This window comes from Silene latifolia, chromosome 9, assembly GCF_048544455.1.
Source record: "Silene latifolia isolate original U9 population chromosome 9, ASM4854445v1, whole genome shotgun sequence".
Lineage (NCBI taxonomy): Eukaryota > Viridiplantae > Streptophyta > Magnoliopsida > Caryophyllales > Caryophyllaceae > Silene > Silene latifolia.
Window position 1 is genome coordinate 197,697,173 of NC_133534.1, and position 17,814 is coordinate 197,714,986.

The 17,814-nt window shown below is 32.6% G+C and overlaps 1 protein-coding gene across 1 annotated transcript; it reads left to right on the top strand.

The window, feature by feature from the left end:
- The first annotated feature begins 1,849 nt into the window (after positions 1–1,849).
- On the top strand, positions 1,850–16,506 carry LOC141598445 (cytochrome P450 81Q32-like). The gene is made up of 3 exons (XM_074418173.1): positions 1,850–2,420; positions 4,223–4,626; positions 15,517–16,506. The coding sequence occupies exons 1-3, from the start codon at positions 1,943–1,945 to the stop codon at positions 16,135–16,137; spliced, it is 1,503 nt and encodes a 500-aa protein (XP_074274274.1). The 5' UTR covers positions 1,850–1,942; the 3' UTR covers positions 16,138–16,506.
- Positions 16,507–17,814: the final 1,308 nt, after the last annotated feature.

Sequence of the window (17,814 nt, forward strand, 5' to 3'; positions counted from 1 at the left end):
TGACGAGCTAATACTTTCTTTTACAAAGAAGTATTTGAGTTTTCAATTCTGGATGAAAATGAACTATGATGAATCCAATCACATCATGAGATGTTGGATAAGTATTGAGATATACACATCGAATCAACGAGAAACATAGGTATCCATTAGTCACCATGACATGTTACTTGACATATGAAATTGTAATGTATTTTTAACATATTAAAAAACCACATACTCATAAAATATGTCATATACCAAATCGACTAGTAATTCGTAATTATTTGTACCAAAACGGTTTATCAAAATATAAATTACAACGTCTTGTATTTATAATAAATTATTCATTCAATTTCAATTGTTTCGTAAACAATAATTTAATCTAAGTAACAAGACAATTTGATTACTTAGACCGTATCTAACTTAATCGAATTACAATAAGACACGTTAACTTTACTCACAAAATCATCCGTCAATTTTAAGCAATTTAATTAACTCGTATCGGCATACGATTAATTAAATAATCAATTAAGAGTATTTCCCTATAGGTATGACCTAAGGGGATCAATCGATCACCACTGCCGCACGAAGTAATGTCAAACTCTAGTCAGCCAATCATTACCGATATGTGTGGACCAGTTGACTGTAAAATATTACATCCCACATGTATTCTTAAAATGAGATTTAAACATGTGATCATCATGATCGACAGTTGTGATCGCATTATTGTCGGAGGACACATATTCCAACAAGGGTCTGGTATAGAACAAATTAAATACACTATCCCTAAGCATGGTTTCTTAACTTGGATTTACTTTCACAAAGGTCTTAACACCAAGGAAAAGCTATACAAATTAGGGATCACTGAAGATGATACATGTGGTGTCTGTGGGTATGGATCTGAGAGTTCTTCTCCCTTGTTCTTCGATTGTGAGTACGGCTCCAGGATTATATCCTCCCTAGGATCACGAATTGGGGAGAAATTCCCACACCATGGCACGATTGATTGGATATTGAAGCTGACTGGTAGTGGAACGAGGAAGGGGATCATCAATGCTCTCTACAATGCTTGCATTTACTACATCTGGAGACAAGGAAATTTGTGTAAGCACGAAATGACTCTACTCCATCCCAACAAACTGGTAACCCTAATAATCAAAGAGGTTACCCTTAGAATCATGAACTTACCTGTCCAATTACGGACACGGGATAGAGAATTGCTTAATCGGATGCGTAACTGCTTCTAAGGAGATTCTGGAAAAGAGAAGAAATGAGAAGAAGGAAATTGGGGATGATTGAGGAAGAAGATGAGTGACAGTAGTGTTGTGTTTCGCCTGATTTTGTTCCTCTTCTATTTGTTGTTGTCTGAGTGGAGTCGGGTCTGTTTATATTAGGCCTGTTTGTTGTTTTCCGTTTTGGGTCGAGTATCTTGGGCTGGGTCTTTTGGACCACTAGTATACTTGATGTATGGTGACTTTTTTTCCTTAATGTACTAACATTTTAACGAAAAAAAACACTTGCAAAAAAATTTGGTAGCTGAAATTTTGCTCAAATAAGCTACTTTGGTCAAATAAGGTACCTGAAGTGTCGTGCCAAACGGAGTCTAAGGTCAACCGTCAACTCAATCGAAATCGAACCGAAACCGAATCAAATGACCCGTTTACCAGTTCTACTTTAAACCCAATATTGAAATAAATGAGGGACAATAACATTGGGTTGTGGATACTATATATTTTTTTTTTTATCTAGATTAACAACAAACGATTTTAAAATGAAATAGTCGTCATAATTTTGAATAGTTTGTGCTCGTGTTGTGTTGCGTTGCGTTGGAGACAACATCTATCACGGCCAATATAAAATTTTCCTCTATAAAATTTGGACTCTATAAAAGTCTTGGCCTGTGCTTCATCTCTTTTGCACACTATCAACATAGTAAATCATTACAGATCGCAGAAATATAAACATGGGGGCTGCGTCATACTTAGCCTGCATTCCCATCCTTGTAGTAGTTTACGTAACTACTGCCTACTTATTTAGGAAACTACAAAAACAACCTCCTTCCCCTTTTCTCTGTTTTCCCATTATCGGCCACATCCATTTATTGTTGAATCCCACTTTTGACATATTCACAAACCTCGCAAAACGTTATGGCCCAGTTTACTATCTCTGGTTCGGCTCACGACCAGCCCTGATTATCTCCTCCCCCTCAGCGGCCGAGGAATGCCTAACCAAAAATGACATCGTCTTTTGTAACCGTCCATTGGGGAGCTTAATGGGGAAATATAGGGGCTACGATTTTACCAGTCTAAATTTTGCACCATACAGTCCTCACTGGAAAAACCTTAGAAAAATTGCAACTGTTGAGATCTTATCACCTCACCGCCTACAGTCACTCGCCGCCATTCGTGCCGATGAGCTAAGGTTGCTCATCAAACGACTAGGTAAGTAATCAGGACTCTTTAGTCGAAGTCAAATGCAAATCCTTTTTTCAAATTTGTGGATTCAATCTTCCAATACACTAGGTTTGGTGCCCGACTTCCCTCGGGCTACCTCTATTTATCGTTAAATTTTATTTTCAATGAAATAAACTATATTTGAGTTGTCTAACTCACGCAATTACTGTTAGTAATATATTTTCTATGTCATATCTTGTAATTATGATGAAATGTAAAATTTATTTTCAAATTATGAGACATGTTCACTACCCCGCTATTAATATTATTATTTTCACGACATTCTTTGTTAATATCATTACGTTCACTACTCCCGTGGTTACTATTGTTTCTTTTACTAATTCCTCTATTTTTTTCTGTTAAATTCATTATTCCCGTTAATTTTATCCGACCTATATTTAAATAAATAAAATATTTTCTTGAGTCGATTGGTTATTTAATGTTCATACTTTTTCTCATTGTTACCACTGTTACTTTCACTACATTCTTTGTTACATTCACTACTCCCATTGTCATTATTATAACTGTCACTACTCCCACATTAATACCGTTAATTTTATTAATCTCGTTGCTGTTACTATTACTTTTACTACATTTAATTTAATTTATAATTCTATGATGATACTAATTAATTCCATAGGTGTGGCATGTTAATTTTAAGGAAAATCACTATATTATTGTGTTTTCTAAATTTAATTACTTTAATTTAATGTAGTTTCCATAAATATTCTTCATCAATGCATCTTTATATTATACTTTTAACCAAAACTATATAATATTTACATTGAGATCCCTTTATCAGGTCCATCACACGGTGCTATCGATTTAAAACTATATAATATATTTAATTTGTATAAATTTCTTTAATTACATTGAAATCCCTTGGTTTCTGGAATTAATATATAGTATTGATGTATTCTTGGTTTAAATGTAAATTTACTCCCTTGGATGAACATTTACCTTGCAATTTTATATTTACAACAACAGTGAACAAGACTTGTTGAAATGTGTATCCTTTAATTATTCCCTCCCTCCCTCTCGGTTATTAATTATCTATTGCTTTTGGCAGGAAGGTTAAGAAAATTAAACAAAGTTGGGTAAATATGCACCACACAAAACGTAGGACCCCACATGCACATGGGCGGTGACCACAAAAAACTAAAAAAATAAAAATGGATAACTATTGAATAACACACTTCAAAATGGAAATAGATAACTATTAACTGTGATGGAGATAGTATTAAAATAACTTAGTTTAGAGAGAGAATATTATAGTTCTGCTTTAGTAAGTGCTTGTAATTACTCAAAACTTTTTTTTTTTATCTAACAAGCGTTCACTTAGGGGCATTACATATTGGGGGGTGGGGTTGGAACCTATGACCTATTCTCCATAATACATTATTCTTAACCGCTAGACTAGGACATCTTCCCTAATTACTCTACCTTTATACTCCCTCCGTACCAGACCAAAGGTAACACTTACTATAAACGGACGTACCACACCAAAGGTAACATTCCTTATTTGGCCACAACATTACCTAGTTATCCATATACCCATTTGATATTTACACAAAATGCCATTACATACCCCACCTACCAACCCACAATTAAACCCACAATTACATACCCCACCTATTTTTTTTCTCTTTACCCTTACTTTTTCCACTTTTTCTTAAATACTCCATTTTTCCCTACGTTACCTTTGGTGTGGTACGGAGGGAGTATATAGACATATATTTTATTTTAATTATCAAATGCAAAGTCCGTTCTCTGAAAAGTTGTATATGCAGCTGCTTCATCGCAAGTGGTGGAGATGAAGCCACAAATATTTGAAACCAACTTGAAGATGATGACAAAGATGATTTTTGGTGATAGCTACAACGGCTTGGAGAAGGGAAGACAGATTCGAGAATTTGTTATAGAATCTATAGCACTCGCAAGTGTTCCATGCATAGGAGACGACATTCCATGCCTAAGGTGGTTAGACCGGAGTGCCGAGAAAAGGTTTAAGGAGTACAAAGAGAAAAGAGATACAATGATGACGGAGTTGTTAGAGGAGCACCGAACCAAAAGAAAGGATATGGAGATTCACAATGTGGACACCAAGGTGAGACCAGTAATCCAGTCACTTTTGGAGCTCCAAGAGTCCGACCCAGATTACTACCAGGACCAGGTGCTCCACAGTCTTGTTGCGGTATGTACAATCAACCACACATTTTTTTTATTTGTCTTACAAAATGTTGGTTATGTACATTGCAGAAATCTGATAGACACCTTTCTAAACAATCAAAGGTATGTTAACAAAACTACCGATATACACAAAATAATACACGTAGTAGACTAGTAGTACAGAGATAGAGATATAAACGTGCTCTAAATAATTTTATGTATCTAAAGTAATACTCATTACTCCGTATATATGTATATCAAGAGTATTACTTTATGTTATTACCCAATCACTCCCACCATCAGGGAGTCAAGATCCTCTCCATTTCCTAAAAAGAAATGGAGAGGCAAGTTCCTTTAAACGGTTCAGATTGCATCTTGACAATATCGAACGGTTGCACATTTATGTATAGAAATAAATGGTTAATAGTGTGTAAAAGGGAAATATTATTAAATGAATTTGTGAGAGGAAATGGAGAGAAAGAAATGGAGAGAATTTCAATTGCCATCAGGGGGGACACGTGACGGTGTGTAACGCTGTCTAGTTGTCTTGATTGTTTTAACTGAATTGTATGAAAGAAATGTAATTATTACATGCTAGCACCCTTTTAGTTTTCTTTCCATTTAATTTAGACACACTTCTCAGAAAAAGAAACGAACTTTTTTTTAACTTCAACGGTTATAAACCCTTGCAAAAATGCGGGTCTTTTGCCAAATTAGTCATTTGCTCCAAACTATTTGTCAAAATAACCAATACGACATTATATTTTCCAAAATAACCATATTAAATTGTTGACCAAATCAAGCCACATAATTAACAAAAAAACCCATAAAAAACCCGACCTTTTTGTAAACCAACCAGGTTACTAGGGTAATTAGGATACAAAAAAAAACCCTTGGGGCTTCCCTTATAATTTTGCCGTTGTTTTGATTAATTGTGTTCAACTACATCACTTTGCCTTCAATTTACTTATCTTCTGCCTATTTCAAAATCCAAAACTTTTTTTTTTTTTGATTTTGGATGCCGGATGAAATATCGCAATTTTTATTAAAATTTGGTTCAAGTTTGTTATTGATAATTTTCAATTATCAAGTCTTCATATATTTATTGTATGATTGGATTTTGAAGATGGATGCTATGTGCTATACAAGTACAACAACAAAAATTTTAAAACATGTGCTTGTATATATAACTCGTTAGATGGCTAATTATTTTTGCCGATTCAAAATGAAGAGCTCTATGTAGAACCTAAATGTTTGCATGAAAGATTAACTTTTGTACTTTATTTATTTATCTGTTATTAAAAGTAATTTATTCGATTTTTTTCGTGTTTTAATTTCATAAGTTTTGGTGTTTTCATTTGTGGATATTTTATTAAGTTGATTTTTTTCGACTTCTATATGGACTTTTTTTTAAGTTGACTAATTGTTTACAATAACTAGTGTAGCTTTCGTGCGAATGCATATTTTACATAAAAATGTTAGAAAATTTGACAATTAGTTAAACTAATGCAGTTTACCTCAATTTTAAAAAGGGTAAAAGATTTGCATATATAATTCCAAGAAGATATTTTATTAGAGCCTTAGTTATGTAAAAGTCAAACAATGAATGATGTTAAACAATGATTTATGTTATAAAATTAATTAGGAGATAAAAATTGTTCAATAGTAAATATGGTTAGTGACAACAAATAATTAGGAGATAAATATTGTCCAGTAAAATATCACTTAAGCGGGAAATTTAAGCGGGAGAATTTGGAGATGTGTTAATCTTTTAGTATATAACTGGTATAGATCCCGCGCATGGATGCACAGTTTATAAAGTTTTTTTTATTTCTACTAAATTAGATATATAATAGTGGTATCTCATTAGTTATTCATTTTTCTCATCATTGCATTTTGCTTCGAGAAATAAAATGTTGAAACTGAAAATTAATTAAAAGAATTGAGTAGCATGTTGAAATGTATTTTTGTAAATAATATGTTTTTATACCGCAAAGCTAATGGTTCCAATTTATAAATTTTCTCAATTTTTTGTCTCGAAAGTAATTAAAACGGTTTATAATTTTATTTTATACATACTATGAGTCAAGTCATTGTCAAATAATAGTCAGTAAAATATTTAGTAAATCATAGTTTGATACAATTTTTTTATTAAAATATTTTAATTAAAAGACTATAGATTAGAGTTTAGTCAAAAAAAAATATATATAATTTGATGAAAAGATTAATTTTAATGAAAAGATAATAAGTTAATGAAATAAATTAATATAATTATTAGTTACCTTACTTAGTTTATGTATACATAATTGTTATTAGCTACCTTATTTAGAAAGATGCTTTTTGGACGGAAAATTTGTGAGGATACATATTCCTTTAGTAAATAGGGGACTAGCATAGATCCCGCGCATCTCTATGCGCGGTATTTCTAGATTATTTAGTTTATAATATATTATTTAAAAATTTAAAATTGACACAATATCAATTTTCATATTTTAATAAGGATAAAAAATTAAAATGGAACACTAAATAAAACAATTAAGTAAGGTCATAAAATGTGTCTTTTAATGAAATATTTTACTACACAACAAATGATTTTAATTTATAAATTTTCTCAACTAGTTTTAAATAATTTTTTTGTCACGAAATTAATAATATCAGTTTATAATTTTTTTTATATAAATTAAGTACGTGGTAAGTTTTTTTTTATACGAATCTAATAGTATCAATTTATTCCTTCAAAAATTAGTATGAATTTATAGGTTTTTTATACACGGATTTTTAGATTTATACAAGTTTAATTTTATTTTAATTAAAATATTATAATCTTGTTAAAAAAAATTATAATGATTAATAGGTTTTATATTAATTAAAAGATAATAATTTAATAAAAAATAAAGGAATGTTTTCATATTTAAACAGATTCCTTTTGGAGGGAAAACTATTGTGAATTTTTATTCACTTACTAGTGTAGATCCCGCGCATTTTGCGCGGTAAATATAGACTTTTTAATTTTTAGTGTATTAGTTATAGATTTTAGATTTATATCTCGCGAATTTTTATAAAAAACAACTAATATTAAAATTAATTAAAAGAATTGAATAATTGCATAAATTGTGTTTTTTATGAAAATATTTTAACTACATCAAATTTTTTTAAAAAAATCTTTTTTTGAAAAATCAATTAGTTTAAGTAATGGGCCCAACATATGATGGTATAATTAGAAAAGTTAAAGATTGGAAAAAGTATCACAGTAGAATATTTGCAAAATCAATTAGTTTAAGTAATGGGCCCAACTTAGAACGTGATATGTGGTTTTTTCAGTCCAGAAGGCAGGCCCAATCATAGTGGAAAGCACTTGGACGGGAAACTACTAAGAGAATTTTATTCTCTTAGTAGTAGGGGGATTAGTAAGGGGATAAGAGGATTGTTCTTATATTGCTCAATTATGTTTTTTTTGGATTTTTCAATTTTTTCCGATTTACTTATTATATTAATGCAATGAAATCTTCCATACAAATAATTTCTGTAAATATTTATTGCAGAATTTTCTAATAATTCTTTTTTAGTTTAATTTGAAATTGATTAATATGACTTGCATTTCTTTTACATTATATATAACTACCGTTACACTATGCATTTGCACTTTTTTTACAGTGAAAAAATATACTACGATTATGTGAAATCTTTTTAATGCTAAATGAAATCAAATTGTATAAACTATGTGGTGGGGCTAAATAAATAAACTGTACATGAATTATAATAAAATCAAAAGAATTGAGTCATAAAATTTGTCTTTTAATTGAGTCATAAAGTCATAAAATGTGTCTTTTAATGAAATTTATTACTACACAACAAATGTTTTCAATTTATAAATTTTCTCAACTAGTTTTAAATAATTTTTTTATCACAAAATTAATAATATCAGTTTATAACTTTTTTTATATAAATTAAGTACGTGGTAAGTTTTTTTTATACGAAACTAATAGTATCAATTTATTCCTTCAAACATTATTATCAATTTATAGGTTTTTATACGCGAATTTTTAGATTTATACAAGTTTTATTTTATTTTAATCAAAAGATTATAATTTAGTTAAAAAAAGATTATAATGATTAATAGGTTATATATTAATTAAAAGATAATAATTCAATAAAAAATAAAGGCATGTTTTCATATTTAAACAGATTCCTTTTGGAGGGAGAACTATTGAGAATTTTTATTCTCTTATTAGTAAAAAAGGGGATAAGAGGATTGTTCTTATACTAGTTTTATACCCGTACTAAAAATGTACAGGGCGTAATAGCAGACGCTATCATTAGATACATGAACATATAATTGAGCATGATTAAGTGTTTAATACCGTGACAATATAAATTGTCAAATTTGGAGATTCGAATATTTGATAAATATTAGATTCGAATATCAGATAATATACAACCGTATTTATAAGAATTATATTTTAGGGTATTTGATATGTTAGACCCGTTATATGTATGTAATTGCAACATTTTTTGTAAAGTGTGACATTTTAACTTATGTTTTAATATAAGTAGTTAAAATAGGAATATGAGATAAAAATAAGAGGATTTGGGTTTAGGAGAGAGGGTAATTAAATAGAATAGAAAATATAGGGGACCCACATGTTGAAACTCAACAACCAATGAGAACTCTTTAAGAAACTCAGCTTTTATACTATGTAGATGGCTCAATTATGTTCTTTTGGATTTTTCAATTTTTTCCGATTTAGTTATTATATTAATGCAATGAAATCTTCCATACAAATAATTTCTGTAAATATTTATTTCAGAATTTTCTAATAATTCTTTTTTAGTTTCATTTGAAATTAATTAATATGACTTGCATTTCTTTTACATAGTATATAACTACCGTTACACTATGCATTTGTACTTTTTTTTACAGTGATAAAATTACTTAAATCTAGTTATTATTGTAGTATATTAATCTAGCACAGAAGAAGCATCTGGGCAAGTGTTTTATTTAAATACTACTCGTACTAGTGTAGATCCCGCGCAAATGCGCGGTAAATATAGGTCTTTTAATTTTTAGTGTATTAGTTATAGATTTTAGATTTATATCTCACAAATATTTATAAAAAATACTTCTAATATTAAAATTAATCAAAAAAATTGAATAATTCCATAAATTGTGTTTGTTATGAAAATATTTTAACTACATCAAATTATTTAAAAAAAATTCTTTTTTCGTCACGAAGTTAATAATAGGAGATACAAAAATGTATAGATTATTTTAAATGGAAAATTAGTTTAATAAATGAAAATCTAATTTGTTTCCATATATAAGTTTGAGCACTTTGGGGAAAAACTTTAGATAAGTTGTATAGTATATAGGACGATTTATACTTTTTAAATTTGCACCTCATTAATATTTATCAGTTCACTCCATTGTATTTTGATATGAAACAAAAAAATTTAAATAGAAAACTAATAAAAAATTTTTATTGAAGTTGTGAATTTTTTTTAGTGTGTTTTTTGTCACGAAGGTTTTTTTTTTTTTTTGCAAGAATAGCAAGCCTTGTATCATCCATAAAGGGAATAATGAGGCAAATTCTTACAAAGATAGCCAATAACTTAGATATCTATCTAAGCATTTAAGTAATCTAGGATCTCTTTTTCCTCACTTACAGTTGAAACATGAAATAAACGGACACAAACAATATACTGGACTCGTCTTAGCAGTGAATCAACATCACGTTCCAAGCCTCGAAAAATTCTGGAGTTCCTTTCTTCCCATATACTATACACCAAGGTATGTATACAACCCAAATACCAGCTGGTTTTTTAATGCCTTCGAGCATGCCTGTTAGAAATCCAAGCAATTTCTTGCTTCAATGAGTTGGTTCCACCCAATACTTTCATCCATAGCATTAGACTTTGCCACAATGATGCAGAATATGGACATTTAAAGAATAAATGACGGTGACTTTCTGATGCCGCTTTGCAAAAAACACATCTGTTGACTATCATCATACCCTTCTTGTTTAAATGATCAACAGTAGCCAACTTCCCCTGCAATGCCAGAGTCACAATTACACTGTGCTTTGGTAGAACAGCCCGATTCCATACTGTCTTACCCCATCTTATAGTGCTAGCCTTATCTCTGTGTTGTTCATAAGCCAAAGACAAACTGAATTTCCCATTTCTAACACATGACTGTAGCACATTCTGAGCAGCTGCAATGGTACCAGCTTGGTGAAGCAAATCATCTCTAACCTTTAGGAGACTCTTCCAACTTTCAGAGTGGTAGTTCTTGGATGTCATTGTCCAAAAATTACCAGCCTTGATGTTATATAGATAGTTCCAAGAAGTCCAAAAACTCTCAGAATGCTGATCAATTTCCCAGATCCACTTGCTTATAAGACATTTATTCCAAGCCAGCACTTCCTTTATATTGAACCCACCCTCATGAACTGGTTTACAACAAGAAGCCCAACTCTTCATGATCAATTTTTTTTGTCACGAAGTTAATAGTAAGCATGTGTCAAGTTATTCTCTACAGTAGTAATTATTGCATTACTGAAAAATTTAGCAACTTATACTTTAGAGTTTAATATTAATTTTATTTTATTTTAAGGAAAAAATCATAATTATGAATTTATTTAAAAAATTAGAGTTTATTTATAAAAATATATTCATTGAAAAGATAATAATGTAATGAAAGAAAATTTTATTTATTACCTTATTTAGCTAGATGCTTTTTGGAGGGAAAACTAAGAGAAGAGAATTTTTATTATCTTAGTAGTAGGGTGGATGATTATGTGAAATCTTTTTAATGCTAAATGAAATCAAATTGTATAAACTATGTGGTGGACTGGTGGGGCTAAATAAATAAAATGTACATGAATTATAATAAATTGAGGCAAGTATGAGTTGGGGCCACTAGCTCTTAGAATCAGCTCAGTTAAAGCTCGGCTCGAAATCGATCAAAACTGATTCTGAGGCGATTTCAAGCCCATGTGGGCCATATCTGAGCCGATTTCGAGCTTAGTAAAGCTCGGAATCGGAAGCTCGTTTAGGCTCATTTTATTTTTTATTAGTGTTTATTTTGGCATTTTGCAACTGTTTTTATTCTTAATAAAATGTTATTTTAGCATTTATAATATAAATTTGCTATTTTTGATAAGTACTTTTTATTTTTCTTAAATATTTTTATTTTTAATTTGATTTAAAGTTTGAAGAAAGCAAAGAATATACTGATTGAGCAGAGGTTGAGTTGGGCTCGAGCCTAATCCGAGCTGATTCCGAGCTTTGATTTTTTATGCTCGGAAAATTCCGAGCTGATTCCGAGCTCAAGCTCAAGTTTCCGAGCTGATTATGAGCCCTCTAGAGCTGGAGCTCAAATCGGCTTGGTTACACCCGGGGACCACCTTTTAGAAAAGCGCTTTTCCCCCAAATTTAAGGAACCACTAAGAAATGTTAAAAAAAAAAAAGATGGACAATGGGTTAAAAAGTTAACCTCATTACCACCAAAACACATTACCATGGATATTTTTATAAGTTTATTTGTTCTTTTAAAGTCAAACTAGTGTAGCTCCCGTGCTATAGCACGGTTTTTCTAGATGGAAATGTAAGAAAAATTAACATTTAAACTATTAGGATTTTTCTATTTTCAATTATACAGCATATATTTATGGGTACTTTTATTATGTACAAAATCAGAATATCATTAAAATGAATTAGGAGAGTAGTTAATTAGAGAAATATAGAGATATATACTAAGTACTGTAAGTAGTAGTTAGCAACGTAGGCGGAAAAAGTTTGAGATTTTTTTTTAATAAAAAGGGAATGTCAAGTGATTCTCTAAAATAATAATTATTGCATTATTGAAAAATTTAACAACTTTTAATTTATAATTTAATACTAAATTTATTTAATTTTAATGAAAAAATAATAATTATGAATTTAATAAAAAGATTAGAGTTATAATTATTAAAACATATTTATTGAAAAAATAATTTTATAATACTTATTTCCTAATTTAGGTAGATGCTTTTTGGAGGGAAATTAAGAGAATTTTTATTCTCTTAGTAGTAGGGGGATTAAGTAACTTTTTTAACGGGAAACAAAACGAGGAATCTTTAATAGAAAAGTGAGACTAAAATAGAGAAGATTTATTTCCAAGTTGAGCCATGCATTTTTCCAAGAGGTGGCCAAAGTAACGGGTCAGCCCGACCTGACCCACTACACGAGCCTCTTCTGACCCTGTGGCCTGCTTGACCCACCTCTTACCCCTAGCCGGGCCCGAGCTTGTCATATCAAACCCGACCCGTCTTGGCCCAGCCCCGCCCTCTCCCAGCCATGGGCCGGCCTGACACGGGTCACACCAACAGCTAGCTCGGCCCGACCACGCCCCCCCACCTCCAACAACCCGGTTAAGTGCCTGACCAGGAGAACCCGGCCCACCTCCAGGTCAGCCCAACCTGTGCCGCGTACACCTCTACATTTTTTCCTCATCTAGTATTTGGCCATTGACCTCATTAATTAATAATGAATTCGATTTGTATTTTAAACAATCCATGGTATGTATTACGGCTGGTCAAATCAAGGGTTGAACGGGCCCGACTCTCAGGCCTGTGTGAAATCCGCGAGAGACGCCATAAAATAGAGTTGGGTCTGGGTCTAAAATAATCCGGCCTGTTCTCGACTTGCTCTAAGCTTGCCGTGGACCCGCCCCTTTGATAGACTAAAAATGAGACGAGAGTGAAATCATATGGAGACGTTTTACTAGTAAACGAACTCAATTATTAACGAATACATTACTAGCCTTTTATAGGCTTACAACTTTAACTAAATATCCTAAACTAGTGGGGCAAACCCACGTCTTGCATCAACTGCCATTAGCTAACACTTTGTTGTTAACAATTACTTTGACCACTACTATCTTAATGCCATATTAATATGAATCATATTAGACTCTAATTAACTAAATAATAGGAGAATAACTAAAACTAATTTTGGAGGATTCTCAACACACCCCTTGATCCAAAATTAGCTGGATTCACGTTCGACTTCTTGCCTTGCCGAACCATACCCGTTACTAGACTCGTTACGTCCTTCGCCGTAACAAAAAACCCTTAAGAAACTTCAAGTTCTAATAAAAGCTTTTTTTGATCTTCACCCATGCTTGTAGGATGAATACTCCGGTTACCTCATTTCGGTACCATCCATTTATCTTGATCAATTGGGATTTTGCTTACCCATCTTCAACAAATTTAACACGCTCAAACTGGCTTGAGTTACCATATCTCTAGACTCCGACCTTTGAGATTTTTGCTATTGTCTGATTCTCTTATGCCAACATGCTTATGTATCTTCTCCTATCTTTTACGAGACTATTGAAGAGCCTCCTGCCAAAAATCTGTTGAAGAGCTTGCCTTAAGATCTTCTGCCATTTGACTTTGCTTCCTTACGACGGCCTGACCTCCTTTTAATACTTTCAACACAAATTCTCATTTGTGACGGCGGTATCCGTCACAAGCTTGTGATGGATACCGTTTCCTCTGAAAAAATACCCATTGAGAGGTGAGTGGGAAGCAAATGGGGGTGCCCCACCTTGTCTCCTCTCCCTTTTTGTGAGAGGTCACAAGCTTTTGACGGGATTAGCCCATCACAAGCAAAACTAGCTGTACTTTCAAATCGTTTATTTGTAAAGCATGCCTTTTTACCTTGTGACACTTCAACGTGACCATCTTGTCATTTGCACCTTCTATGTTTATTGATGAGCAATCTATCCTCAAACGGTATGCGATCCTTCTTGAACCCGCACATGTTGGGCTCCACGCCCAACATTAAATATAGTCTCCTTTCGAGACATAAACCGAGTCTCCTTACTTGGAATCCATAAAACGTAAATTGCTCGATCAAATAGACTTTTCTCCATCTAACTTAGTGAAGCCCTTGTCTTCACTCTGTGACGCACTTCTGGTCACCTTCTTGTTGATGCACATCATAATCAACTCTCATTTGGAGCACTTTCTCTCCACCTTTTCTGATAGAGCACTTCTCTCTACCCTTCTTTCAATTGATAGAACATTTCTCTCGACAAAAACTTGATAGAGCACTTCTCTCTACCTCTCAATTATGGTGCACTTCTCACCATTTTTTTCTTTTTTGAAATTTTTTTACTCAAACAATTCACTCTCATCTCTCTTAAAATTTTTTCAATGCGGAAATAAATCGGTACAAGGGCTGTATGGCTCGCTTGTAACTCAAACAAAAAAAAGATGTTTTTTTTCTTTTGCTCTCACCATTTGTTTTTTGTGATCGCCCCATTTCGGGAATCGAACCTGGCTACTTGAGCGGGAGGTGATAATCATGTCTACCTTCTCGACTCAAGATAACTCTGATACCACATGATAGACTAAAAATGAGAGGAGAGTAAAATCATATGGAGACGTTTTACTGGTAAATGAACTCATTTATTAACGAATACATTAATAGCCTTTTATAGGCTTTACAACTTTAACTAAATATCCTAAACTAGTGGGCAAACCCACGTCTTGCATCGACTGCCATTAGTTAACACTTTGTTGTTAACAATTACTTTGACCACTACTATCTTAATGCCATATTAATAGGAATCATATTAGACCCTAATTAACTAAATAATAGGAGAATAACTAAAACTAATTTTGGAGCATTCTCAACACCCTTGACCCTACCTCAGCCCAGTTTCGGGTTCACGTCCACCAGGCCCAGCACGACCCGATCCTTATCTCAGGCCTGTTCCGGGTCGGCCTAGTCAAGCCGGAGTATATTACAAGATACTAGCTCTTCAAGTTGTATAACTTTATATAGAAATCTTAAATTTAAAATAAACTGATTGGGTATATAATCTTAATTATGAATAAATTTTTTTTTCCTTTAAACTCGACAGGATCTATTCATAGGATCGTCAGAAACAACAACTAACACAATGGAATGGGCACTGTCGCTTCTGCTAAACCATCCGGAAGTATTGAAAAAAGTGCAAACTGAGATAGATAACCATGTCGGCTACGATAGATTTGTTGACGAAACCGACTTGAATCACCTGCCATATATCGGCTGCATACTAAAGGAAACACTGAGAATGTATCCACCTCTCCCGTTTATGTTTCCGCATGAGTCGTCAAAAGATTGTGTTGTTGGAGGGTATCGTATTTTGCGAGGCACATATCTATTAATCAACATTTATGCCATACAAAAGGATCCTAAGATTTGGGATAATCCGGAAAGTTTTAGACCAGAGAGATTTGAAGGAGTGGAAGGGTATAAGGTTGGGTATAAGATGATGCCATTTGGGTCGGGTCGTAGAAGCTGCCCGGGTGAAAGTTTGGCATTTCGGGTCATGGGTATGATGCTTGCTACTTTAATCCAATGTCTTGATTGGGACAGGGTTGATGAGAAGTTCGTAGATATGAGTCTACTTGACAGCTTTGACTTGAAGAAAGCGGAGCCACTAAGTGCCCGGATTCAACCTCGTCAGGTCATGATCAATCTTCTAAAAAAACTCTGAGACTTGATCATGTGGCGGCCACACCATAACGATCATTGTTGCGGATTACTTCTTTTTTCCTTTCCTTTAAACTTTGTTTTCATTGCTTCTCTGTTTTTGTAGTGTTTGTTCATCTTTCTTAAACTTTTTTTTTTCTTCTTGCCCCGCAATAATATCATTTAATTTGCTTTTGTCTTTCGTGGTTTAGGTTTTTGTTGGTTTTTACTACCCTTCACGTCTTTTTTACTATTATCTCTTTTAACTTGGAGGTTCAATTAGATAAGAAATGACCAAACAATATTATCTTTACTAGTATGATGCCCGTGCGCACGGATTCTAAAATAATTGTCGAAATGTAAAATGTGTAATGACGTTTTAGCCTTTATTGTGTAAAGGGACTGTAGATCAATTTTAATGCTAACATATTTGATTAACAATAATTATTACTTAGACAGTAGTTATTGCTAAACTTATCAACACTTATTGGATTATACATTTTTTCCCTTTAAATAGTAGTTTTGAAAGTTTAATTGGTAAAACAAAACAAAAAATGACAATCCATTTGTATTTTAATTTGTTTAACATTGCATGTGTTACATACAACATGTACACGTCTTCTATATTTTGATGTTTGAATCTAAAGTATGATAAATGACTAATATAGATGCAATCATGCAGTACACCCTTAAGCCTCTTAGATCCCTTCTTTTTGGACCTCTCCTCCCCACCTCAACCATATGTTTCATATCTTTATTATTGTCATTGTCTCTTGAAACGATTCTGACAATTAGTTTAATGTGCTCTTTTTTATCATCATCAAAATATTTTTGTTACTCAATTTCTTTTTAACCCCGTTGGGACTGTTATATCAACTCTCGATGTTCCTTTAAAAGTTTCTCCTTAAGTTTCTTCTTAGATTTCTCTTATTCTAAAGAGTGCTCTTACCCTCAATATAATATAACCTTATTTTCGTGGCCAACCTTAAATGATTATGTTCCACATGTACTAAGCATCGTAATTTTCTTTTCTTGTAGCTTGGTTAGAGGGGGTATTGATACGTGCATTTTATATAGTCTTTTTAGCCTATTTTAGCACGTATTTCCATGCATTTTTGTACTATTTATATCGCATTATGCCCCGAATTGGCTATTTTGGTTCGTTTTGTCCATTTTGTAGAAATGAACGCGAAAGTAGTGGAATCGTACCATTTTCTATCCTTTTTTTTGCATGCATTTAGAGGAGACGGGACTTTCCAGAGTGAGATACTGCATTGGAATGTGTGAAGGCACGTTTTACAAGGCAGTCGGGCATGAACTTGAGCCGATTTGAAGACAGAAGACTCGATCGAGTGGTTTTACTGCTCGATCGAATGGTTTTGATAGTCTTGGTTGGTCGATCAAGTAGTTTTCTAATCGATCCAGAAGTGCCGAAAAGAGAGTTACTCGATCGAGTGACTATTCTACTCGATCGAGTAGATTTTATGGAGTTTTGCTCGATCGAGTGGTTTTATTCCACTCGATCGAGTGGTTTCTGCTGGCGTGGGCTTTAATTAGCCCGTGAGTTTATTTTAGCTTATGGACTTAGTTATTTTCCTATTTAAGCACGTATTAGCTAGGTCATTAGTATCAGATTTTATTCACTACTTAGCTTTTATCTATTCTACACAACAAAGACTGCGTACTATTTTCTCTTTCACTG

Bases quoted from the DNA above. Each gene is read 5' to 3' on its own strand.
- LOC141598445 (XM_074418173.1), top strand. From the start codon at position 1,943: ATGGGGGCTGCGTCATACTTAGCCTGCATTCCCATCCTTGTAGTAGTT. The intron at 2,421-4,222 runs GTAAGTAATCAG...TTGTATATGCAG, and splicing joins GTTGCTCATCAAACGACTAG to CTGCTTCATCGCAAGTGGTG. The intron at 4,627-15,516 runs GTATGTACAATC...TAAACTCGACAG, and splicing joins TGCTCCACAGTCTTGTTGCG to GATCTATTCATAGGATCGTC.